Source organism: Phyllopteryx taeniolatus, chromosome 19 (genome assembly GCF_024500385.1).
Source record: "Phyllopteryx taeniolatus isolate TA_2022b chromosome 19, UOR_Ptae_1.2, whole genome shotgun sequence".
NCBI classification, from domain to species: domain Eukaryota; kingdom Metazoa; phylum Chordata; class Actinopteri; order Syngnathiformes; family Syngnathidae; genus Phyllopteryx; species Phyllopteryx taeniolatus.
The window spans coordinates 2,340,021-2,366,759 of NC_084520.1; the positions used below are offsets into that span (position 1 = coordinate 2,340,021).

Genomic DNA, 26,739 nt, shown 5'->3' on the forward strand with positions numbered 1-26,739 from the left:
TAGTGGATGAGATGCCTTCAAAGAATGTGCATTCGGGGCTTTTCCACCAACCAACCCAGAAACTGGTAGCAAAAGGTTCCTGTGGTCCATGTGGTTTGTGTTTCCATCACACTTATTAGTTCAGGGTAGCTTAAGCAAATGAGGTTGATGTTGCTCAATATTGACACCTAGTGGATTTTTAAAAAAGCTGTTATTTCAAGCTTTCAAGTTCATGTCTTGTTTTATATCCTAATCTAAATTTAAAAAATTTATGATACCTTTAAAACCTAAACCTTTATCCAATTGAGAGCTGATTCTCATTTGCAATACCAAACTGGGTGCAGACAGTCTTTGAAGTAGGGAGTTTTATTATATACAGGTATATTTCAATAAATTAGAATATCCATCCATCCATTTTCCCTACCGCTTAACCTCACTAGGGTCGCGGGCTGCTGGAGCCTATCCCAGCTATCTTCGGGTGGGAGGCGGGGTACACCCTGAACCGGTCGCCAGCCAATTGCAGGGCACACATTCCAACAGCTCCTTCCCTCTTGCGATCAACGTCTTAAACACCTAACCTACAATTCCATTACAACATGCTGGCAATTTTTTGACTTGAGTTCGTTGTCACATTTCTGTGGGGCCAATTATGTATTACTCGCGCACTCACTGTAGTTGTCTCGCCATGCTGCACTATTTGCATATACTGGCCACTCATGCCAGAGTAGCATCTGCTCCATTTGCACACTGATTGAGGAGTATCTGTAACATTTGCACAACCATCATTGTCCCAGATTATCGCACTACACTACCCTTTGCACAATGGTCATTGCACCGGACTATTGCAATATTAGTCATTCGAACTGCTCTCAGTGCTAGACTCTGCATTTTTTTGCACAATTGTCAAAAAATAAATAAATGTACCGACATTACCAGTTAACTAGCAACCCTTTACTGCTCAGTGACTGTTTTTTTTTTTTTTTGTCAATGTCTTTATGTCTCCAAAGTGTTCTGTAAATTGACTGTCTGTTGTCGTACTAGAGCGGCTCCAACTACCGGAGACAAATTCCTTGTGTGTTTTGGACATACTTGGCAAATAAAGATGATTCTGATAGAAACAAACAACCATTCACACTCACATTCACACCTACGGGCAATTTAGAGGCTTCAATCAACCTACCATGCATGTTTTTGGGATGTGGGAGGAAACCAGAGTGCCCGGAGAAAACCCACCCAGGCGCGGGGAGAACATTCAAACTCCACACAGGCGGGGCCGGGATTTTAACCCCGGTCCCCAGAACTGTGAGGCAGATGTGCTAACCAGTTGATTACCGTGCCGGCTAAATTTGAATATATTTATTCTTTTTTATTGAGATGATATACCTAAATAGTGCAACAGGAGCTTGCAGATGACTATCGATGTGATTTATCAGCTGGAAAATGCAATAGGGACATGAGTCTGAAGCCTTACACTGTTCAACTACAAATCTGAGAACAATAAATCACATCTACAGTCATCTGCAGGCTTCTACATTTATTTATACGTATATTTATTTATTAAAAAAGACATGTTTTTCTAATGTCTTGGCCTTGACGCGGTTACAGTTTTTGTCATGTTCTCCAGCTTGAGGGAACATCCACTCACATGCTTTTAATGGACGTTTTATTCACCGTGTGCGATGATGTAATGTAATATTTAACGTGTTACTATATCACATTGTAGAGTTTGTATATGTATTTGCTTCTATTTTGCTTTGTTTTACTCTGCTCTCTGCAGCCAGGTTTGCATTGCAAATATTTTACCTGACTGACTTCATTGACAGCTGTTAGTCAGTTTTTAAATACAGCAGTGTGAAGTATTTCTGTAAATGTTTTTGGATTAAAAAAAAAAAAAAGACTACATTGCAAATATTTATTTGTTAACGTACAAACACAGACAAAAGCCGGGTTTAATTTCCTTATCTTGCACTATGGCAAACGTGGCATTTTTTCCGCAGGCTGGAAGAGCTCCTGCCAGAAAAGGTTTTTTATTTATTTTTTTGCCCCGCGACTGACTGGATTGGACCATCAGAGCGTCCCCACTGGCTAGCTTCACGTTCATCTCCTCTAACCCGTCCGATGAAGACTTTTATTTAACACAGTTTTGTTAAAGCAACAGCTCAATAAAAAGTTACAAGTAGTTAAAAACATCATTGCAGACCAGCTCTGGTAGGAAGCCGCAATGTTTTCAAGTTGGTAAACGGTGACGTCACCGCATATTTAGGCCAAGACGGAGCATGCGCAGACAGCGCAGCCCAACACCATTCTGATTCACGGTTTACATAATAAAAATTTACTTCTGATCCATTTGACAAAAGCAATATTCCACCACGGCGGCACGTTGGACGACTGGTTAGAGCGTCTGCCTCACAGTTCTGAGGACCGGGGTTCAATCCCCGGCCCCGCCTGTGTGGAGTTTGCATGTTCTCCTCGTGCCTACGTGGGTTTTCTCCGGGCACTCCGGTTTCCTCCCACATCCCAAAAACATGCATGGTAGGTTAAATGACAACTCTAAATTGCCCGTAGGAGTGAATGTGAGTGCGAATGGTTGTTTGTATGTACCCTGCGATTGGCTGGCAACCAGTTCAGGGTGTACCCCGCCTCCTGCCCGATGATAGCTGGGATAGGCTCCAGCATGCCCGTGAACCGAGTGAAAAGAAGCGGCTCAGAAAATGGATGGATGGAATATTCCACCACTGGGAATCTAAATGAAATTCCAATTCAGATTCTGCCTTTTTATTCCAATTGAGGTGTTTATATGGAGCATTCTTATTCAGTTTGGACTTCTAACCCGATTCTAATCGGAATACAAGGCTCCATGTAAACTCGACTAGTGTAAAAAATCTGGCATTGGAATTAGCACCTCCGAGTTGGAAGCCTTGGTCCTCGGTCAGAAAAGAGTGGATTACATGCTTTAGGTTGGGAGTGAAGTCCTGCCTCGGGTCAAGGAGTTTAAGTATCCTGAGGACATTCCAGTAAACGTGCATATGCTGCACCAAGATGTTAGGGTGGACAGAATTGATCCAAAGGGTAAAGCTCAACTGGTTGATTTGCATTACTACCCTCGCCTTTGGTCACAAGCTCTGGGTGGTGATCAAAAGGACAAAGTCGAAATCAGTTGTGTGAGGCACGAGGTCATAAAGTAATCTAGTCCAATCCGGTATCATATTTGGGCCTACTTAAATTTACAATGTACTGTATATGGTTCTTTTACAAAAACATTGTTAGTACTGTATGTAAACAGACAATACAGAATTCTCCTTGGACAACAATTCATAATAATTTTTACATACATGCAAATCAGTTGCCTTTTGGCAAAATTCGCTGTTTTGAACTCTCAAAATAGGCCATTTTCTTGAATCGTATAGATCCGGTGAGTTTTTCCTGGGGGAGGTCGCTGTCACTCTCGTCATAGACTGTTTCGTACTCCTTGAACACTGGCAGCTAGATCCATTCCACACATCCACCATCCACACACAGATGTAATTGTAATATTACTCTGCGGCGGACTAATATGCGAGCGCATTGGACTGAGGTTCCGCCTGTGCGCTCGGGACCTCCTAAATCACAGGAGTTGACGAGACCAGAAAAAACACTTCCGCCGCTTCTGCTGTTAAGAAGTAACGATGCTTTTACTCCGTTACAATGATCTAAATGTTGCTTGCTACTTTTCTTTATCTATTATTGCTTATTTATCAACTATTTTGTGCGCAAAACTACTACTTCGACTTCCGTATTGGGCGCTGTTTGCACCAATCCAATTGAAGCGCTAGTGACGTGTAAGTCTAGTTCACCAATCAAACGACACAAGAAAGTCACATGACCTCACACAGGGTCTTCTCTTGGGCTTCCTGGGCATAGGTATTAACACTAGATAAGCCAGGACGAAGGAGAGGTGGAAAGTTTATTCTTAGGCAGAGAGAGAAGACGGAAGCACAGCGCCTAGAACTGAATGTGGGGACTTTGAACGTTACGAAAATCTCAGGAGTTGGTTGACATGATGATGAGGAGAAAGGTTGATATATTGTGTGTCCAGGAGAGCAGGTGGAAAGGCAGTAAGGCTAGACGTTTAGGGGCAGGGTTTAAATTATGGGAAGAGAGATGGAGTAGGGGTTACTTTAAAAGAAGCGTTAGCTAAGAGTGTCTTGGAAGTGAAAAGAGTATCAGATCAAGTGATGAGGGTGAAACTTGAAATTGAGGGTGTTATGTATCATGTGATTAGTGGCTATGCCCCACAGATAGGATGTAACCGAGAGGTGAAAGAGAAATTCTGGCAGGAGCTAGATGAAGTAGTTGTGAGCATCCCAGACAGAGAGCAAGTCTTGATTGGTGAAGATTGTAATGGAGATGTTGGTAAAGGAAACAGTAATGACGAAGACGTGATGGGTAAATTTGGTATCCAGGAAAGGAACTTGGAGGAACAGATGGTGGTAGACTTTGCCAAAAGGATGGAAATGGCTGTAGTGAACACTTTTTTCCAGAAGAGGCAGGAATATAAAGTGACCTACAAGAGCGGAGGGAGAAGCACGCAGGTGGATTATAGTTTGTACAGATGATGTAACCTGAAGGAGGTTATTGACTGTAAAGTAGTGGTAGGGGAGAGTGTGGCTACACAGCATAGGATGGTGGTGTGTAAAGTGACTGGTGTTGGGGAGGAAGATTAAGAAGACAAAGGCAGAGCAGACCATGTGTTGGAAGCTGAGAAAGGAAGAGTGTTTGGCGGCTTTTCAGGAAGAGGTGAGACAGGCTCTTGGTGGAAAGGAGGAGCTTCCAGAAGACAGGACCACTACAGCCAAGGTGATAAGAGAGACAGGCAGGAGAGTACTTGGTGTATATTCTGGCAGGAAAGGGGAGAAGGAGACTTGGTGGTGGAACCATACCGTACAGGAAATCATACAAGGAAAAAGGTTAGCTAAGAAGAAGTGGGACACTGAGAGGACAGAGGAGAGGAGTAAGGAATACATTGAGATGTGACGTAGGGCACAAAGGCCAAACAAGAGGCATATGATGACATGTATGACAAGTTGGACACTAGGAGAAGGAGAAAAGGACATTGAGAAAAACAGTCACTGAGCAATAAATGGTTGCTAGTAACCTGAGCCCCTTCCTATGTGCAGTGGTGATGGATAGGCTTACGGATGAGGTTAGACTGGAATCCCCATGGACCATGATGTTCGCAGATAACACTGTGATCTGCAGTGAAAGCAGGCAGCAGGTGGAGGAACAGTTAGAAAGGTGGAGGCATGCACTGGAAAGCCGAGGAATGAAGATTAGCTGAAGTAAAACAGAATATATGTGCATGAATGAGAGGGGTGGTAGGGGGAAGAGTGAGGCTACAGGGAGAAGAGATAGCAAGGGTGGAGGACTTTAAATACTTGGCGTCAACAGTCCAAAGCAATGGTGAGTGTGGTCAGGAAGTGAAGAAACGGGTCTAAGCAGGTTGGAACGGGTGGAGGAAGGTGTCAGGTGTGTTATGTGACAGAAGAGTCTCTGCTAGGATGAAGGGCAAAGTTTATAAGACAGTGGTGAGGCCAGCCATGATGTACAGATTAGAATTAGTGGCACTGAAGAGACAACAGGAAGCAGATCTGGAGGTGGTGGAAATGAAGATGCTGAGGTTCTCTCTAGGAGTGACCAGGTTGGGTAGGATTACAAATGAGCTCATCAGAGGGACAGCCAAGGTTAGATGCCTAGAAAGAGTACCACAGATGCATTATTTATTTTCCTTGAGGATGTTGATGGAAAAGTACAGAGAAGGTCAGAAGGAGCTACATTGTGTCTTTGTAGATCTAGAGAAAGCCTATGACAGAGTACCCAGAGAGGAACTGTGGTACTGCATGCGGAAGTCTGGAGTGGCAGAGAAGTATGTTAAAATAATACAGGACATGTACGAGGGCAGCGGAACATTGGTGAGGTGTGCTGTAGGTGTGACAGACGAATTTAAGGTGGAGGTGGGACTGCATCAGGGATCAGCCCTGAGCCCCTTCCTGTTTGCAGTGGTGATGCATAGGATGACAGATGAGGTTAGACTGGAATCCCCGTGGACCATGATGTTTCCAGATGACATTGTGATCTGCAGTGAAAGCAGGGAGCAGGTGGAGGAACAGTTAGAAAGATGGAGGCATGCACTGGAAAGCAGGATGAAGGGCAAAGTTTATAAAACAGTGGTGAGGCCAGCCATGATGTACGGATTAGAGACAGTGGCACTGAAGAGACAACAGGAAGCAGAGCTGGAGGTGGCGGAAATGAAGATGTTGAAGTTTGCTCTCGGAGTGACCAGGATGGATAAAATTAGAAATGAGCTCATCAGAGGGACAGCCAAGGTTTGATGTTTTGGAGACAAAGTTAGAGAGAGCAGACTTCGATGGTTTTGACACATCTAGAGGCGAGAGGTCGGTATATTGGTAGAAGGATGATTAGGATGGGGCTGCCAGGCAAGAGAATGAGAGGAAGACCAAAGAGAAGGTTGATGGATGTCATGAGGGAAGACAGGGCATTTGGTGTATGAGAGGAGAATGCAAGAGATAGGCTTACATGGAAAAGGATGACACACTGTGGTGACCCCTAACGGGACAAGCCGAAATGAAAAGAAGGAGCCAGCCCGGCTGAATGTCGTGCCTGAGTGGCCACCATTTTGGGAAGGTCGTCGTTACCATGAAGGCAACGGCACACTACTCTCGTTTACATTTCGACGAACAAAAACAACAGCTTTCATGTATTTTAGTATTTGTCTGGCACTGTCTGGCCAAATGTGCATATCAGAATCAGAAATTATTTCAGCTCACTTATAACTTTAGAAAACACCGTGCAGTAAATTGCAGATGTGTTGTTGTAGTTTTGGCTGTGCGCACACACACTCACACAGCAAAATCCGAATTTGCACATGCACACATTTTTTTATTTATTTTTTTATTGATGTTCATGGCTGTGGTTAAAAAATCAAATGTTACTCACTATTTACTCAATTATTTCACTGTGTACTTTTTACTCTGACTCAAGTAATTTTTTGGAGGACTACTTTTTACTTTTACTTGAGTCACATTATTGTCAAGTAACAGTACTCTTACTTGAGTACAATGTTTGGCGACTCTACCCACCTCTGGAGCGGACATCCTCTATTGCTACTCTTCCATTTAAGCAACATTTTTGCTCATCAAATCAGCCAGTGTTGTATTTGTTGCACTGTTCTTTTAAATTTTCACGCTGCCGTGCTGCGGGTCGTGGCCCTGGTTGTGGTCCCAGTGGACCCACAAAGCACACGTGACATCAACGACAAGAGTTGATCCGCTTGTACATATTGTATTATTCAGGAAACGCGGCTACAATGATCTAATTAGTTTACGGATGTTAATGTTAAATGTATTAAGCAACGGAGCAATGTTAGGGATTATTTCACAACACAGAATGAACTAACTTCAAATTCAGAAATGGACAATAAAACATAAAAATATTGTACTTAATATTTTCCTGGAGGATGCATTTGGGATTAGCCTTTGATGTTGGTAATAGTGAAAAATGAAGTGAAACAGATAATTATTTTAGTAAGTTATTTTACAGAATGAGTGCTTAAAGAGAAGGATGCTATTCATGTGGCACAGATTGAAGAAGTGCAGTTGCAGGTGGAGTTGGGCCTGGCTCAAGTTCTATAGGCCAGAACAAAAAAAGCAAAGAAATTAGGCAAATTTAATTGTAATCTTAAATTTGTACATCAACATATACTTGAGTGGTGTAAATAAGTTTTTCTGCATGAAGAATTTTTATTTATTTATTTATTGCCTTATTGTACTCTTCAGAGTCATCCAGATTGCTTAATTTATCTTAAAATAAAAAAAACTCTCTGCGGGGGCCCGGGGGATCCCCCCAGACCCCCCCTACAATGTTTTTTTGTTTTGTTTGTCACCTTCATGCCTTTGATGTTTGCATGTCTGTTTTTTATAATTCCCACCCACTTTTTCATGATCTAGGCATCACCTTACCCTCTGATCCTTTCCTTGGAGAACCACTGCTCTGTGGCGCAGCAGGCGGTGATGGCTCGACACCTGCAGTCCATCCTTGGGGACAAACTGCTCACCAAGGCCATTCGTGGCCTCGAATCCAACATCCTGCCTTCACCGGAGGTATGTTTCATAACTGAAAAAGGCAATCCAATGCAGATTATACAGATCTGTTTAAATTCATGAATGTGCTAGATGTATAAAGTACTGTAAATTCTAGGTGTTCCAAAAACAGTGGCATAATCCAGTGTTTTAACAACTTTGCTTTCACCAGGGCGGCACGGGTTAGAGCGTCTGCCTCACAGTTCTGAGGACCGGGGTTCAATCCCTGGCCCCGCCTGTGTGGAGTTTGCATGTTCTCCCCGTGTCTGCGTTGGTATTCTCCGGGCACTTCGGTTTTCCCCCACATCCCAAAAACATGCATGATAGGTTAATTGACGACTCTAAATTGCCCGTAGGTGTGAATGTGAGTGCGAGTGGTTGTTTGTTTGTACGTGCACTACGATTGGCTGGCGACCAGTTCAGGGTGTACCCTGCCGCCTGCCCGATGATAGCTGGGATAGGCTCCAGCACGCCCGGGACCCTAGTGAGGAGAAGCGGCTCACAAAATGGATGACTGGATGGATGCTTTCACTGGAACATAATACAATAATAAAATGAATTAGAATATTGTGCAATGATATTACAGTACAGTATTTCAATTATACAGATTAATTAAATACATGAATTGGCTTTCTGAAAAGTGTATTATTTTCTACATTCAAAAGAATGTTGATTGGTTCTTGGGATATTGAATTTGGGGGTTTTGTTCGCTGTATGGTATAATTACCAAGATTACTTAAAGGTCCCCTTTCATTCCTGTTTTTCTATTTAATTTTGATAATCTTGATGTCCTTTTAATGCAGCCCTATGGGGGGAACAAGCCAGTGCAAACTGTAGGCCGGTCCCAAGCCCGGATAAATGCAGAAGGTTGCGTCAGGAAGGGCATCCGGCTTAAAACTTTGCCACACAAATATGAGCATTCATCCAAAGAATTCCATACCGGATCGGTCATGGCCCGGGTTAACAACGTCCGCCGTCAACCTGCAGGGTGTCGTTGGAAATTCAGCTACTGTGGGTGGAAGTCGAAGAAGAAGAAGTGAAAATCAGGTTCTTCGGCAGAAAGAGAAGAGGAAAGCACAGAGCCTAGAACTGAATGTGAGGACTTTGAATGTTGGGACTATGACAGGAAAATCTCGGGAGTTGGTTGACATGATAATTAGGAGAAAGGTTGATATATTGTTTGTCCAGGAGACCAGGTGGAAAGGCAGTATGGCTAGAGTTTAGGGGCAGGGTTTAAATTATTTTACCATGGTGTAGATGGTAAGAGAAATGGAATCGGGGCTATTATATAAGAAGAGTTGGCTAAGAATGTCTTGGAGGTGAAAAGAGTATCAGATCGAGTGATGACGCTGAAACTTGAACTTGAGGGTGTTATGTATAATGTGATTAGTGGCTATGCCCCACAGGTAGGATGTGACCTAGAGGTGAAATAATAATTCTGGAAGGAGCTCGACGAAGTCGTTCTGAGCATCCCAGACAGAGAGAGTCGTGATTGGTGCAGATTGTAATGGACATGTTGGTGAAGGAAATAGGGGTGATGAAGAAGTGATGGGTAAGTATGGCATCCAGGAAAGGAACGTAGAGGGACAGATGGTGGTAGACTTTGCAACAAGGATGCAAATGGCTGTAGTGAACACTTTTTTCCAGAAGAGGAATACATTGAGATGCAACACAGGCCAAAGGTAGAAGTGGCAAAAGCCAAACAAGAGGCATATGATAACATGTATGCCAGGTTGGACACGAAAGAAGGAGAAAATGATTGATACAGGCTGGCCAGACAGAGGGATAGAGATGGGAAGGATGTGCAGCAGGTTAGGGTGATTAAGGATAGAGATGGAATTATTTTGACTGGTTACAGCAGTGTGCTAGCTAGATGGAAAGAATACTTCGAGGAGTTGATGAATGAGGAAAATGAGAGAGAAGGGAGAGTAGAAGAGGTGGACCAGGAAGTGGCAATGATTATTAAGGGGCAAGTAAGAAAGGCAGTTGGTCTTGATGACATTCCTGTGGAGGTATGGAAGCATCTCGGAGAGGTGGCTGTGGAGTTTTTGACCAGCTTGTTCAATAGAATTCTAGCGAGTGAGAAGATGCCTGAGGAATGGAGGAAAAGTGTGCTGGTGCCCATTTTTAAGAACAAGGGTGATGTGCAGAGCTGTGGGAACTATAGAGGAATAAAGTTGATGAGCCACAGAATGAAGTTATGGGAAAGAGTAGTGGAGGCTAGACTCAGGACAGAGTATTTGTGAGCAACAGTATGGTTTCATGCCTAGAAAGAGTACCACAGATGCATTATTTATTTTCCTTGAGGATGTTGATGGAAAAGTACAGAGAAGGTCAGAAGGAGCTACATTGTGTCTTTGTAGATCTAGAGAAAGCCTATGACAGAGTACCCAGAGAGGAACTGTGGTACTGGATGCGGAAGTCTGGAGTGGCAGAAAAGTATGTTAGAATAATACAGGACATGTACGAGGGCAGCAGAACATTGGTGAGGTGTGCTGTAGGTGTGACAGACGAATTTAAGGTGGAGGTGGGACTGCATCATCAGGGATCAGCCCTGAGCTCCTTCCTGTTTGCAGTGGTGATGCATAGGATGACAGATGAGGTTAGACTGGAATCCCCGTGGACCATGATGTTTCCAGATGACATTGTGATCTGCAGTGAAAGCAGGGAGCAGGTGGAGGAACAGTTAGACAGATGGATGCATGCTTACATGGAAAAGAATGACGCGCTGTGGCGACCCCTAAATGGACAAGCCGAAAGGAAAAGAAGAATCTTGATGTCCTTTTATCTGGTTTGCATGATAATTTTGGTTGGAAATGCCAAGAATATCCTTTTGCAACCTAGTCTAGTTGGTTTTGTTCCACTTGGCATTTGAGACAGTTGGAATTCTTATTATATTATGTGACATGTAAATGAGCTTTGCTCTGATTGGATTACTCATCTTCCCTAATTTAAATATGGAAAACAGCTTGGGTCTGATTAGCCCATATCACTGAGCCTGCTAGATCAATGTCACCCTTCTATGCCTAGTTCAGACTCGAATCCCTCGCATGCGTTTCATCATGGGAGTCATTTATACACCCGTAACACACATTCAAATACAGTCTATAAGTACACATATGATGTGTTTTACAACAACACTTTGCTACATTTGCAACTTCCAACGCAACCGTGATGGCTAAAATAGCAAGGCCCACACATAGTCGCCAGCAATGGTCATCTGGCCACCCCCATTTACATAAATGGGAACAAAAGACGAGCTCAAAACAGTCTCCTTGGCCCATCTTACATCTCAGCCATCCCACAGTGGCAACAATTACACCCGTGAACTGGTGTACTGTGCCTCACAATGACCTACACGTATTAAACGGACACCCGGGCCATCCCGCCAGCGCCGCGGCGCCACACAGACATGCTGCCCCAGTCCTCCTCAGCGGCCATGAGAGAGAACGCTCCACAGAACTCCCGTCATGCTCCAAGAAGCCGCGGTGGAGCGGCGACGACTCGGCGGCCCAGAGGTGAGGACCTCCACCACTCCGGTGCTCTCGCCGTCCTGTGGGGAGCAGCGGCGCACTCCCGCTTCGCTGCCCCCGAAGAGGACCAAGGCGGCACATCGGCACGGTGCGGTCAAGACGAGTTCCCAGTGTGCACAAACCACTGTGAAGCACAGTTCACCAAGCGCTGGACCGCTGGCCCACCAACAGAACGTGAGCCGGCCGAGACACAGAGGCGGCGATGCTCGCCCTTTATAGAGTGTATTTTTATGGCTCTGCAGTGGCTGAGACTCGGTCGTTTAATTTTCTGAAAGTGAAGCCCTAAGACATCCATTCATCCATTTTCTGAGCCGCTTCTCCTCACTAGGGTCGCGGGCGTGCTGGAGCCTATCCCAGCTGTCATCGGGCAGGGGGCGGGGTACACCCTGAACTGGTTGCCAGCCAATCGCAGGACACATAGAAACAAACAACCATTCGCACTCACAGTCATGCCAACGGGCAATTTAGAGTCTCCAATCAATGCATGTTTTTGGGATGTGGGAGGAAACCGGAGTGCCCGGAGAAAACCCACGCAGGCATGGGGAGAAATTGCAAACTCCACACAGGCGGGGACGGGGATTGAACCCTGCACCTCAGAACTGTGAGGTAAATATTTCAGTTACAAAAAACAATGTCATAAATATTAAGATAAAATATGTTTTGCAGTGGCGGCACGGGGGACGACTGGTTAGAGCGTCTGCCTCACAGTTCTGTGGACCCGGGTTCAATCCCTGGCCCCGCCTGTGTGGAGTTTGCATGTTCTCCCCGTGCCTGCATGGATTTTCTCTGTTTCCTCCCACATCCCAAAAACATGCATTAATTGGAGACTCTAAATTGCCCGTAGGTGTGACTGTGAGTGCGAATGTTTGTTTGTTTGTATGTGCCCTGCGATTGGCTCGCAACCAGTTCAGGGTGTACCCCGCCTCCGATGACAGCTGGGATAGGCTCCAGCACGCCCGTGACCCTAGACCCTGAGGTGAAGCGGCTCAGAAAATGGATAGATGGATGGATGTTTTGCTGTGAAAGTTCAATAATAAGGGTGCTATAATCAAATCAGAGATGACCTACACCATCCATCCATCCATCCATTTTCTGAACCGCTTATCCTCACAAGGGTCGCGGGAGTGCTGGAGCCCATTCCAGCAATCATCGGGCAGGAGGAACTGGTTGCCAGCCAATCGCAGGGCACATATAAACAAACAACGATTCGCAGTCACATTCACACCTAGGGGGAATATAGAGTCTTCAATTAACCTACCATGCATGTTTTTGGGATGTGGGAGGAAACCGGAGAAAACTGACCTACACGCACCTTGCAAAAAAATGCAAATGGTTTGTTCCACCCAGCACATTTGTTGCAAGGTACACAGTGGTCTGGGTACACACAGTACACACGAAAAGAGAAGATAAAGGAGAGACAGGCGAGGTAAAGAAAGCTAAAAGTAGGCCGCCAAATGTTTACTTTTTTTTTTTTCAAAGAAAGGTTGCCAAATGTTAAAGCATATACAGTAACTGATGAAAAACCATTGTTTTAATCAGACCTTCATATCCAAGCTCCAATACCTATTTGTAACTATTAATCTATTCATTTTAAAAACATGCTTATTAGGTATTATAGGGATTATGTTCAACACACTTCTGGATTCGGCAAAACAAGTTGAAGCACTTTCTTCTGGCTCAGGGAAATGGTGGAGCCCTATGGCAGTTGACCGGGATAAAGCACTGTAAGAACTTTAAATGTCTACAATGTCTTCTGTTTTACACAAGCTGTCTTCAAGAGCTACCAAAGACGACAATATCCTATGTTTAGGCTTTGTTGTTTGTGTTTACATACTGTATATCATATCATATATTTGTATAAATAAATGAGGTACATGTATTTAGCTTTTGTCTGAAGACACCAGCCATAAAGAAAACCACATTTTAACAAGTTCCGATTCAAACCATCATATCATCAACCCAAAGTTATGCTAGTTAGCGCAGCATACACAGGAAGTCTGCTAACCTGTTTTTCCGGGTTTGATGTTTCACATTGATGATATTAATGGTGATATAATACTTTAATGTAACGTAATAATTTAGAAATGTAGTTAATGTATCCTAGCTGCTAGGATACTTATGTCATTAATTAGATATTTAAAGGGCCCAGGACATTTAATGTACAGTAGCCTTAGCAATTTCCGAAATAACCTATAGAAAGGAAATTATAATAGTTATATTTATTGTAGTATATCTAGTTTGGGGGTCCTAAATAGGCCTGTATTTTGTTATGAACTGGCCTGTCTTTTGTTATGGACTGGTTAGTAATGGAGTTATAATGCGATACAACCAATGTTTATCGGGATTTTTTTCTGACAGATTTCTGACACTTTTGAATGAAACACACCCTGCTCAAGTTGACCCAGGAACATTGTTCTTACAGATAAATTAACGTAACAGAAGTGTTGAACACCTTGTTTCTGTGCGTTTTGTGTGGGTAAGCTGTGTTTGTGTGTACTGTGTGCAGGATCTTAAGGGTAAAATCTTGATTAAGGGGAAGAAAGAGAATACAGCGGAGGAGTGCACATCAAGTTTGTCAGACCTCAGCTCGTCAGATGAGGAGGTCAGCCAAGCTGAGAGCAGTATTCATGAAAGGAAGAAAGATGACAAGGTGAAGGTGAAGATGTATTGGGAGTGACCAGTTGTTTGTTGTATGTAATTCTAGCCAGCTGTGTCTAAGATGAGTCCAGAGCTGTCAGCATTGGTCGTGTACACTCGCAGTGTACACTTTAAAAGCTTTCAACATGCTGCCAAAGCCCCGGAAAGCCACATGTCTTCATTTTCTGAAAGTGAAGCCCTAAGACATGTCAAAGACTCAGGTATTGTATATACTGTGTATGTATTGAAAGCTACGTACTTTAAAAGTGTATGAAGGAACAATTTAAATACCTATATGACTAAAAGACAAGTAACAGGTATCTTGCCAAAGCGTCTTTCCAAGCAAATTTGATGTCTACCTTCTCACTAGTGACCTTTTGACTGAGGGGTTCCTTCTACTTGTAATGTTCAAAGACAATGAACAATAATCAGATGGGCTCAGTAATTTGGATCAGATTGGTCTGCTTAGGATAAAATCTCAAAATAGGGTATTTCAAACCAGGATATGTGATCCTGACCCGAGTGAAATTGGCATATGGATTTGGTAATCCAATCCTACCCAGAATCCCGATCAAATGCTGTTCTTGGGAAAGTCAAAATTTCAAGGTAGAAATTTAGCTTAGTTATGATGCTAAAGATCGGGATCATCCTGATCCTACTTGAAGGGTGGCTCAAGCAAGAATTCAAGGTGGATAAAGTGATGATAGGACACACGGCACATTGTACGGTGTACTAACACTGACTGTCAGGCTAGAAGGAGGGAAACATGTCATGAGGATAGGACCCAAAAATGCACAACTACAAAACAAATGGACAGTTTCAAAAAAGAGAGGTTTAATATACGGGCATAGGTCGGTACACAGGCAGCCAATCCAAAAAAGGCAACAGTATCCAAACACATGAGGCAAAAAGGCGAGGTCGATAATCGGAACAGGGTCAAGTCTTACTGTGAGTCTGTGACGTGGAAACAAGGAATGCTGGAACGCGACGACAAGGTACAACGAACTGGCGACGAGAGAGAATGAGACACGAGGTTAAATACAAGGGGTAATTAGGGTGAACGAGGCACAGGTGGTGAAGATGCTCTTAGGAGCAGGTGTGTGTGAAACAGGGGGAAGACAAAAACCGGAACACACACCCATGACAAAACAGGCATAATTACTTTTTGATTTCCTGTATTTTTCCTGGAAAACAGAACAGATGAAACATGTAATTTTAGAGTACAATATAATTTAAAATGAAGTGCCACGATAAGAGCCGCTGCATAAGATCAATAATTAACAAAATACATAGTAATAGGATTGTTGTGATGCTAAAGATCAGGATAATCCCAATCCTACTTGATGGGTGGATCAAGCAAGGATTCAAGATGGATATAGTGATGATAGGACACACGAGCCATTGTACGGTGTACTAACACTGACTGTCAGACTAAAAGGAGGGAAGCAGGCATCATTAAATTTTGATTTCTTATATTTTTCCTGGAAAACAGAACAGATGATTCATGGAATGTCAGAGTACAACATACTTTAAAATGAATTGTCACCACAAGAGCCGCCGCACAAGATCAAAATACAAAGTAATATTACAGAAATATAGTACAACCGACCTAACCAATTCCCACAGTTATGGAATTTAACTCAAAATACAAATAGATTTTCTGTCGCGTGTGGGGAGTAGCTGGACCCAAGAGCAGGCGGAGGCAGATGTAAAATGATGAACAGTTTATTGAGGAAAGGTTGTGCAGGTGGTCCTGGATGTGTTGGCAGGCGGCTGCGTGGACAGGTGGCAGGCAGTGGACAGAACAGGCGGCTGTCTTGGTGACAGGAATGACGTGGGTCAGGAACACAGGGGAGCACTGGGAATGAGGAGACACGAGTTAACAAGGGAAGCAAGGAACAGTATAGCTTACTTGACATAAGGTGGGCCATGGTACCGCTTTGAGAGGCTGCAATACTTAGGCGAGGATTTCCGGGAACAGGCAGGTTTATATACACCGGTGGTGATGAGGCTGATTGAAGACAGGTGCTGAAAACAGAGAGGGGAGGGGGGAGAGAGAGGAGACAAGTGCCCTCCCGGCTCCAGTAATGGACCTGCAGGGCAGTGTATGACCTTTGAGCCACTTTTACAAGACCCTGACCAAGAATGCTCATTATTGGAGCCGCGTAGAAGTCGTCCAAAAGAGTAGGATCGAGGATGAGCTTCCGGGAAATCCAAGAACGCTACTCCGGCCCGTACCCTTCCCAGTCGACAAGGTACTTGAACCCTCTACCCCTAGGCCTCACGTTGAGGATGTGCGACACCGTGAAGGCCGGATGGTCGTCAATAACACAGGTGGGTGGAGAGGGTTCGGCTGGAGGGCTTAGGGCGCAGGTGGAGACAGACTTCAGCAAAGAGACCTGGAATGTGGGATGAATTTTCAGATACTGTGGAAGCTTCAATTGGACGGAAGTGGGATTGATGATCTTGGTAATGGGGAAGGGACCAATGAAACGCGGAGTGAGTTTCCGGGACTTTGTCTGAAGCGGGAGGTCGTGAGAAGAAAGCCAGACAGATTGGCCCACCTTGGATTCGGGCATCGGGGACCGATGACGGTCTGCAAGTTCTTTATTGCGTGCGGCGGACCGGGCCAACGCCGCTCGGACATCTTTCCTCACCGCCTAGATCCTTGACGACGCCGACTGGCAATGCCTGCTCCTGTTCTTTGAATAACAGGGGGTGGTAACCATAGCAAGGCATGAATGGGGACATACCGGTAGCAGAACTGCTGAGGGAGTTGTGGGCGTACTCAATCCATGGGAGGAATGAGCTCCAGGAGGAGGGGTTGCGTGCAGCAACACAACAGAGGGCAGATTCAAGGGATTGGTTTGCCCGCTCCATCTGGCCGTTGGTCTGCGGATGATATCCTGACAACAAGCTGGCTGCTGCGCCCACCACTTTACAGAATTCCTTCCATACCAGGGATGAGAACCGAGGACCTCTGTCCAAGACAATATCGATGGGAATACCGTGGAGTCTAAAGACATGCTGGACAAGGAGGTTAGCAGTATTGAAGGCGGATGGTAGTATGGGGAGGTGTACGTAATGGACGGATTTGGAAAAGTGATCGACAATAGTGAGAATGATAGAGTTACCTTCAGGAGGAGGTAGACCGGTAACAAAGTCCAGAGCGATATGGGACCAAGGGCGGCTAGGGATAGGCAATGGACGCAGCAGCCCAGCTAGGGGCAGGTGTGAAGACTTACTTCGGGCTTGGACGAACTCCCGGGTGTCTTGAACAAGGCTGGGCCACCAGAAATGCTGCTGGATGAACTGAATGGTGCGGGTGATGCCAAGATGACAGGTGAGTTTGGAGTTGTGAGCCCACTGAAGAATGTTAGACCGTGCAGAATCGGGTACAAACAGGCGGTTTGTAGGCCCGGTCTTGGGATCCTGGTGAGTCTTCTGGGCCTCTTGAACCACCTGCTCGATCTGCCAAGTGGCTGCTCCAATGAAGCACAAGGAAGGAAGGATGGGTTCAGGTTCGTCAGGGCTGGAGGGGGGTGAGTAAAGTCGAGACAGGGCATCTGGTTTGCTGTTTTTGGAGCCAGGACGGAAGGAGAGACTGAAATTAAACCTGCTCAAGAAGAGAGCCCAGTGAGCTTGTCGAGGGTTAAGGCGTTTGGGGGAACGGAGGTAAGAGAGATTCTTGTGGTCTGTCCAAATGATGAATGGTAGTTCAGTCCCCTCCACCCAGTGCCTCCACTCTTCCAAGGCCCATACAATGGCCAGTAGCTCTTGGTTGCCGACGTCGTAGTTCCCTGCCCCGTGTCCGAGGCGTCAACCTCGACCACGAACTGGAGGGAGGGGTCGAGTGGCAAAGAATGGGTGCACAGTTGACTAAATGCTTGGGATGCTGCCGGGGTCCACTGAAAGGGGGAGCTGTTGGATGTGAGGCTAGTGAAGGGAATTGCGACCTTGCTGTAATTACGGATGAATCGACAGTAGAAATTTGCGAATCGAAGGAAACGTTGCAGTTCTTTGCGGGTGGTGGGAGTGGGCCAGTTAACGACGGCTTGGATCTTAGCAGGATTGGATTGATAACAAAGCCGAGGAAGTGTACGGAGGAGAGATGGAATTCACATTTTTGGGGTTTAACATACAGGCGGTTTTCAACAGGCGTTGGAGGACTTGGTGTGCATGACGGTGATGTTCTTCAAGGGAGCAGGAGAAAATGAGAATGTCATCCCAATAGACAAAAACAAACCGGTTCAGCATATCATTGGAGGACGTCGTTAATGAAGGTCTGGAAGACAGCGGGGGCATTAGTCAATCCAAATTACCTGGTATTCGAAGTGTCCGAGAGCAGTGTTGAAAGCGGTTTTCCATTCATCCCCCTCTCGGATACGGATGAGGTGGTAGGCGTGCCGTAGATTCAACTTGGTGACTATCCGGGCGTCGCAGAGGGGTTCAAACGAGCGGTCGATGATGGGGTATCAGAGGAAGGGATAACAAAAAGTGAGATGTTCTCACGGTGATTACCCGAAATGAGCAAGGTGAATGGCACTGTTTGGTGGGTAATGGGGAAGATGATTCGGCCATCCAGGGCTGGGACTTTCTTCGGGGACAGAAGTGGTTGGAGAGGGATTTGTAGCTGGTGAATTATTGCTTCATGAATGAAATTGTCATCATTCCGGAATCTATCAGGGCAGTAATGGAGGTGTTCTGAGCAGAAACTATAATGCAAGCGAGAACGGTCATGCGAGAGGGAGAGCTTGAGGGAATGGAGGTTTGGCTCATCACGACACTCTCGGGTCGCGGTGAGCCTGGTCTTTTGATCGGAGGGGGCATGAGGAAATAAAGTGACCGGCTTGACTGAAGTAGATACACAGCCGCTGGATGACTCGACGCTGACGCTCCTGTGGGTCTAGACGCGTTTTACCAATTTGCATAGGCTCTGTGGTAGCTACGGGGAGTGACGGAAGTGCGGGAGACGGTGCAGGAGGCGGGTGGGAAGCCGACGGTGTGGTGCTCTGAGTGGGAGGATTCTTACATACGCGGACCCTCCCCTCTCGTGCTCTCTCTCACAGTCGGTTATCAAGCCGACTGGAAACGGCGATGAGATCCTCGAGAGAGGAGGGCTCGTCCCGGACCGCTTGCTCATCCATGAGTAGGTCGGAGAGGCCATTTTAAAAAATCCCCCCAAGCCCCGCATCGTCCCACCCGCATTCACCTGCCAATATCCGGAACTCAATGGAATATTCCACTGCATATTTAGCACCCTGCGCGAGCGTGAGGAGGCGACGGGTGGCTTCTTTGCCGTGAACTGGGTGATCAAATACTTTGCGGAGTTAAGCGGAAAAAGAATCGAATGAATGTAGTACCGGAGAGGAGTTTTGCCATAATGAAGTGGACCATTTTACTGCTTTGCCGCAGAGGAGGTTAGTGACATATGCTACTTCGGAACGTTCGGTGGGATAACTGTACGGTTGGAGATTGAATACGAGTGAGCAATTAAGAATAAACTAGCTACATGTACCTAAGTCCCCGGAGTAGGGCTCGGGCGGAGGGACATGAGGTTGTTTGTACAGGAAGTAGGGTGGCTGCAGGCTTGAGTACTTACAGGGGGTTGAATGGATTACATCTGTTGGGAAAGGAGGGAGACGTTGCGAAAGGGAGTGGAGCGTTTCGGTGATTTCTTGCAGGTTTTTGTCCTGTCGTCCAATGTGGGTCCAATGTTAGTGCGTTCTTCAGAGCCTCCGGAGTTGCTGGGTCCATAGTGGCCTAAGTAGTCTGTCACGTGTGGGGAGTAGCTAGACCCAAGAGCAGGCGGAGGCAGATGTAAAATGATGAACAGTTTATTGATGAAAGGTTATGGAGGTTGTCCTGGATGTGTAGGCAGGCGGCGGCGTGGACAGGTGGCAGGCAGTGGACAGAACAAGCAGCTGGCTTGGTGGCAGGAATGATGTGGGTCAGGAAAACTAGCGATGACTGGGAACGAGGAGACACAAGCGTTAACAAGGGAAGCGAGGAACAGTATAGCTTACTTGAGATAAGGTGGGCCGTCGTACCGCTAGGAGAGGCTGCAATACTTAGGCAAGGATTTCCGGGAACAGTCAGGTTTATATACACAAGTTGTGATGAGGCTGATTGAAGACAGGTGCTGAAAACAGAGAGGGGAGGGGGGAGAGAGAGGTCACAAAGCGCCCTCCCGGCTCCAATAATGTAACTGCAGGGCAGTATATGACATTTGAGCCACTTTTACAAGACCCTGACCAAGAATGCTCATCCCCCGCCAACCCTGAAAGGTATGAAACTAAATCATACCAGAAAAAAATGGCATCCAAACATTAATAATTAGTGATGGAGCTGTCAAGGATGTGAAACGTTTTTGCAGTGAGAAGAACACCAAAGTACTGTGTTTTACCAATGACAAGGTGTCTGATATCTCTAAAAAAAAAAAAAATCTTGGAGATCACTAATCAGCACACAACTGTGAAATATGTTATTATACACAGGGGCCCTGGATGTTCTCAAGCAGCAATCAGAGGTACTGAAGCGAGATTTCATTGACCTCCTAACAGAAGTGCAATGTTTGGATGCTGAGGTTTTTATTAGTGGACCTCTCCCACTTGTACGATTTGGAGATGAACGTTTCTCTAGGCTCAGTCAATTAAATAAGTGGCTCAAAGAAGTGTGTACGGCACTATCCGTGAGTTTCATTGACAATTTCTGGATTTTTGGGGAGCGCAGACATCTTTAGGCAGATGGTTTCTGTCTAAATAGACAAGGGGTTAAGTTATTGGCTGCCAACATTTTTTACTGTGTACGTCATTCAGCGGCCCAAAAAGAAAACACTGGCCTTGGTGACAAGGCTGAAGGACAAAAAGATGTAGCTGTTCCCAAACAATCGGAGGAACAGGCGATGAGGCGACACGAGGTGCAGACGGATTCACCATGGTCATCCAAACAATCGGAGGAGCGAATGACAAATGAGCATGTTGAATCTCCCACACCCACTCCCTGCCCCATTGGAGCAAAGCCCAACGCAAAACTCACTCTCAACTGACCTAAATTCTCTGCGAGGTGTGACGGACAGGATGAAGACGATTGTCAATTTTGGAATCCAACGCACACCACGCCAAGATCTTCCTCCCATTCCCCCTCGCCTGCAACCACCATCCACGAAAGGTTTCTTTATACTAGCGTGAACAGCGACCGCGCTGACGTCACTGCGGCTGTCCCGCGCGTAGTTTGACTTTATACTCTAGCGCAACCCACGCGCGTAGTTTGACTTTATACTCTAGCGCAACCCACGCGCGTCGCTACGGCTGGTATTGGGACGCACACCACAGGATGGAGTTTCCTCTACATTTTTTGGGGCAATTTCCGGTAGCCGCTTTTACTTTCCTTTCACTAACAAGGAACAAAGCAACAACAAAGGGCGACCGTGGAACAGTGTCTGCTAGAACAAATGGACCTAGATGATGCGTTTAATTATGCTGCAAAATCGATCGAGAAGGCGGCGGCATAGATGGTATGTAGAACCAAGGGGCACGCTGAGTACGTTATCACAGCATGTGACTAAAACGGACCAATCACGAGAGATGATCTCCGCGGCGTTCGGCGCGCAGCAACATTTTCTGCCAATTCGTCAGTCACGTGATGCAATGCAGGCGTTGTCGGCCGCACGACCGTGGGAGTATAAAGAGGCCTTCAGATGCGAAGGGCCCCTCCTCCACCCATGAAGAAACGTATCTGTGAATCTGACTGATATCTCCGGGGTCTTTTCCAGAATAAGTCAGACTCCTATGGAAATCAGGCATTTTGGATCCCTGTAATTCCAAGGGACAGAAAGTTGGTCAAAGAAATATGGCACAAAAAAAGTAGAACTTCAAACGTAGTGAGGATAAAATGTGAATCGATCAAACCATTGTCTCCAGTTATCTCTGCGAGACTAGCTCTTTTCAACATCAGGTCACTGGGTAATAAATCAATGTTGATTAATGACATCATTACAACCTATAATCTGGACTTTTTGTTACTAAATGAAACGTGGTTAACAGAAAGTAGCTGTAATACGATTTTAAATGAGGTAACACCAGCAAATTTTAATTTTATGAACAAGTGTCAAATAGGGGAAAAAGGCGGTGATATTGCTGTTATTTTTAAGTCATTAATTCAGTGTAAAGAAATTATACTGGGTGATTAGAGCTCTTTTGAATATCTGTGTTTTTTTAGTTAAAGGTGACCCAAAGGTTATTGTTTTAATAATTTATAGGCCTCCAAGATACAATAGAAAATTTATGGAGGGCTTTTCAGAACTGCTGTCAGTTATTTGTACTGACTACAACTATTTTGTCATAACGGGAGACTTTAACATTCATGTTGACAATAACAAAAATCTAAGAACTCTCTGCTATACTAGACACATTTGACCTCTCTCAACATAATAAGAGTCCAACCCACACTCCAGGTCACATCTGGTCAGACCTGGGGCCTCATGTACAAAGACTTCCATGGATTTCCTACAGAAACATGGCGTACGCTCAAATCCAGAAAACGTACGCATAAAAATATCCAGATGTATGAATCTGTGCGTACGCATGAATCCAAGCACATTTCCTTCGTACATCCTAATCAACGTGGAAATGAGCCCACATGTTGGAGTAGCCGACTCCTCCCTGTCCACGGCCACATTTAAATATGCAAATCATATTTAAATGAAAACTGCTCCTGAGATCCCAATCTCTGAATGATCAGAAAAAAGGGAAAATGAGCAAGGTAATGAAGAAAAATAATTTTTATGCCTGTGAAGTTGCTCATTGAAGTGGAGGCGCGCAAGAAAATCTTCTTTTGGGCACACTGTCGTCCGGCGTTAACAACACGCGAAGAGGAGCGAATGGGACAGCACGTGTGCGGCTGTCGATGCTGTGTGCTCGGAACAGCGCACACACGCTGAACTAAAAAAGTAGTGGTCAGACATTAAGGTGGATGTGAAGCGGAGAGGAGCTGCCCACCGCCAAAGTGTGCCCAAAACAGACGGAAGGACCTCCACTGAGGGCTTCACCCCATTTGAGGAGAGAGTCGCTGCAATCATGGGTGACGCTGCTTTCTCAGGGGTGCTGGGAGCACATGTGGCTGACTCGAATTACCCCACAAGGTTAATACCAAGTATTTTTTATAACTCACAACAAATATGTTCATACAGTAACCTACACTCAGCCCTGTGAGATAAAGGTTAATGCGTAAATGTTGTATGTATGGTATTTGTAATAAATCTTTTCAATTCAAATAGAAGCACATCAGCATATCAAAAAGGATATCAAAAACTTTGACTCCTTCTTGATTACTCAATTTATTATTTTAATACACAGGAGAGGACACGCACATTGAAAAAAAAGCTTTTTTTTTTGGAGAAGAGGGGTAAATTATGTCATTTTAACACATTTGAATCATGTGCAACCGATTTACATGTTCAAATTAAGTAAATTGAAAGGACTCTTTATCACTGCAGTCGCAGCCACGTGCTACAGTACATGTTCGCGGGATTCGTCCGTCATCCCCAAGGTCTCCGACGCAATTACGCTCCAACCGGCTGCTGCTGCACCCGTGCAGACTGATAAAAAGAGTCCTTTGAATGTACTTAATTTGAACGAGTACAACGGTTGCATGTGATTAAAATGTGTTAAAATGAGATAATTTACACCTCTTCTCCTAAAAATGTTTCACTTTAACACATTTTAATCATGTGAAACCAATGTACATGTTCAAATTAAGTAAATTCAAAGGACTTTTTTTTTTCCAGTGCATGTGCTGGAGTCACAAGAAATGATCACCTTGATCAATTAATAGGTGTCCTCACAAATATCAGTGAGTCATTAAATACACTGGTTAACAAGTGAATTCAGAGTCCTTTCATCTTTTACATTGTTGAAATCAAATGTTGTCGGGCATGAATTGTTCATCAGTGCTAATTGTTCATGTGTCTCAGATATATTATAACAGTTTCCTGGCAACACCTCTAAGTGTCGCCAAAGCACCAAAAGCTGTAGAAACGTGCGTATGCCAGCCATGAAGTTGGCGTGAGACACCGCACATTTCCACGGTCATTTCACTCTTCATACATCTGAACTTTGCCGTGAAAAAGAACGTACGCCACATTTTTGTGCGTACGCACCTTTTGTACATGAGGCCCCTGGTCATCTCTAAGGATGTTGAAATTTGTTGACATTAAGGATATGGCTATTTCTGACCATTTTTGTATATTTTTTTAATTATAGAGTCTTCCATAAGTTCAGACAACCTCTGTCTATAAAGAAAAGGTACATAAATGACCACCATTACCAGTACCACCATTAAGTTTATGGAGACCATTGTTGTGTCACAAACTGTGAATGGCTGAGACAGTTGATGAACCTTTGGATAGTTTCACCTGTAAAATCTCAAATGTCATGCACGCTGTCGCTCCTATTAAAACTAAGACAATCTTGAGGCGACCTAGAACATCGTGGAGGAGCACAATGATGGTAAAGACCTCGAAATCAAAGTGTAAGAAAGCAGAACGCTAGTGGAGAAAAACTAAACTCCAAATTGACTATGACGTCTACAGACAAAGTCGTTGTAATTTTAATCAAGAGTTAGTCAGGGCTCGACAGCAACACTTTTCTGAAATCATCAGTAAGAACTTCCACAATACTCGCACTCTGTTTGCTGTGGTTGTCAAGCTCACAAACACCCCCCCCCCACCCCCCTCCGAATCAGATAGCTCCAGAAGTCCTAACAGCAGATAAATGCAATGAATTTGCTTATTTTAGTGAAAAATTACAATCCATCAGGTTAAATATTACTACAAATCAGCAAAATGATAAAATGATACTACATCTGAAGCCACCCAGGAAAAACTCTATAACCATGTCAGCATTTCATACAGTTGACCAAAAAACTGTAGAGAAAACGGTTCAGTAGCTGAAACCATCAACGAGCTGTCTTGACTCAATAGCATCTGACTTTTTCAAAACTATTGCAAAGTCTGTGCTAGCTGATTTGCAGCAAATAATCAAGTGCTCACTTCAGTCAGGCGAGTTTCCTAAAGCTCTTAAAGTAGCTGCCATTGAGCCTCTGCTAAAAAATAGAACGCTGGAGTCTTCCATGTTAGCAAGCTATAGACCCATCTCAAATCGCCCTCTCATAGCCAAGATTGTTGAGAAATTTATTTTTAATCAACTCAGCAATTTCTTGAACTTAAATAGACTTTTTGACAAATTTCAATCAGAGTTCTGAACTCATCACAATACAGAATCTGCTCTTATCAAAGTGCTAAATGATATAAGGTTGAATACTGACGCGGGAAAGGTGTCAATTCTGGTCTTGTTGGACATCAGTGCGACTTTTGATACAGTAGATCATAATATACTGCTGAACAGGTTGGAAATGTGGGTAGGACTAAATGGAATAGTCCTTAAATGGTTCAGGTCCTACCTGGAGGAAAGGAGTTATTTTGTAACCATTGGAAGTGTTCAATCTCATCGAATGGCAATGACCTATGGGGTCCCTCAAGGGTCAGTTCATGGACCCCTCCTGTTCAGCCTGTATATGCTACCCTTGGGTCAAATTCTTTAATTTTGATTATCATAGCTATGCAGATGACACACAGTTATATCTAGCAGTGTCTCCAGATTACTACAGTTCAATTGAGGTGTTGTGTCACTGTCTAAAACAGATAAATATCTGGATGAGCCAAAATTTTCTTCAATTAAACCACAACAGCCGGCACGGTGACCGACTGGTTAGCACATCTGGCTCACAGTTCTGGGGACCGGGGTTCAAATCCCGGCCTCGCCTGTGTGGAGTTTGCATTTCTCCCCGTGCCTGGGTGGGTTTTCACCGCGAACTTTCTATGTGCCCTGCGATTGGCTGGCGACCGGTTCAGGGTGTACCCCACCTCCCGCCCAAAGATAGCTTGGATAAGCCCGCGACCCTAGTGAGGATAAGTGGTAATGAAAATGATGGATAAACCACAACAAAACTGAGATAATTGTTTTTGGCAATAAAGAAAAGAGGATTGCTGTTAGTAAATAAAGTCACTCTCTTTAAAAACCAAAGACCAAATCCAAAACCTTGGTGCTCTGATAGATTCCGACCTGACTTTCAACAGTCATATCAAATAAATTCCTAAAACCGCCTTCTACCATCTGAAGAACATATCCAGAGTGAAGGCTTGCATGTGTCAAGCAGACCAAGAGAAGCTCATCACATGCTTTTATCTCAAGTAGACTTGATTTTGTAATGGCCTGGACTCCCTAAAAAGAGCACTAAACAGCTGCAGCTCATTCAGAATGCTGCAGCTCGGGTTCTGACCAGAACAAAGAGGTCAGAGCATATTATTCCAATTCTAAAGTCTTTACACTGGCTTCCAGTCAGATTTAGAATAGATTTAAAAATTCTGCTACTGGTCTATAAATCACTAAACTGTT

At 44.7% G+C, this 26,739-nt stretch overlaps 1 protein-coding gene across 1 annotated transcript in view; it reads left to right on the plus strand.

The window, feature by feature from the left end:
- The window catches only part of LOC133469204 (1-phosphatidylinositol 4,5-bisphosphate phosphodiesterase delta-3-A-like), a 90,104-nt gene that overhangs the window by 37,020 nt on the left and 26,345 nt on the right, over positions 1 to 26,739 (plus strand). Inside the window, exons 9-11 of the mRNA XM_061755983.1 lie at positions 7,983 to 8,135; positions 14,154 to 14,249; positions 14,352 to 14,505. Coding sequence (XP_061611967.1) covers positions 7,983 to 8,135; positions 14,154 to 14,249; positions 14,352 to 14,505 — 403 coding nt within the window. The remainder of the gene's footprint in view (positions 1 to 7,982; positions 8,136 to 14,153; positions 14,250 to 14,351; positions 14,506 to 26,739) is intronic.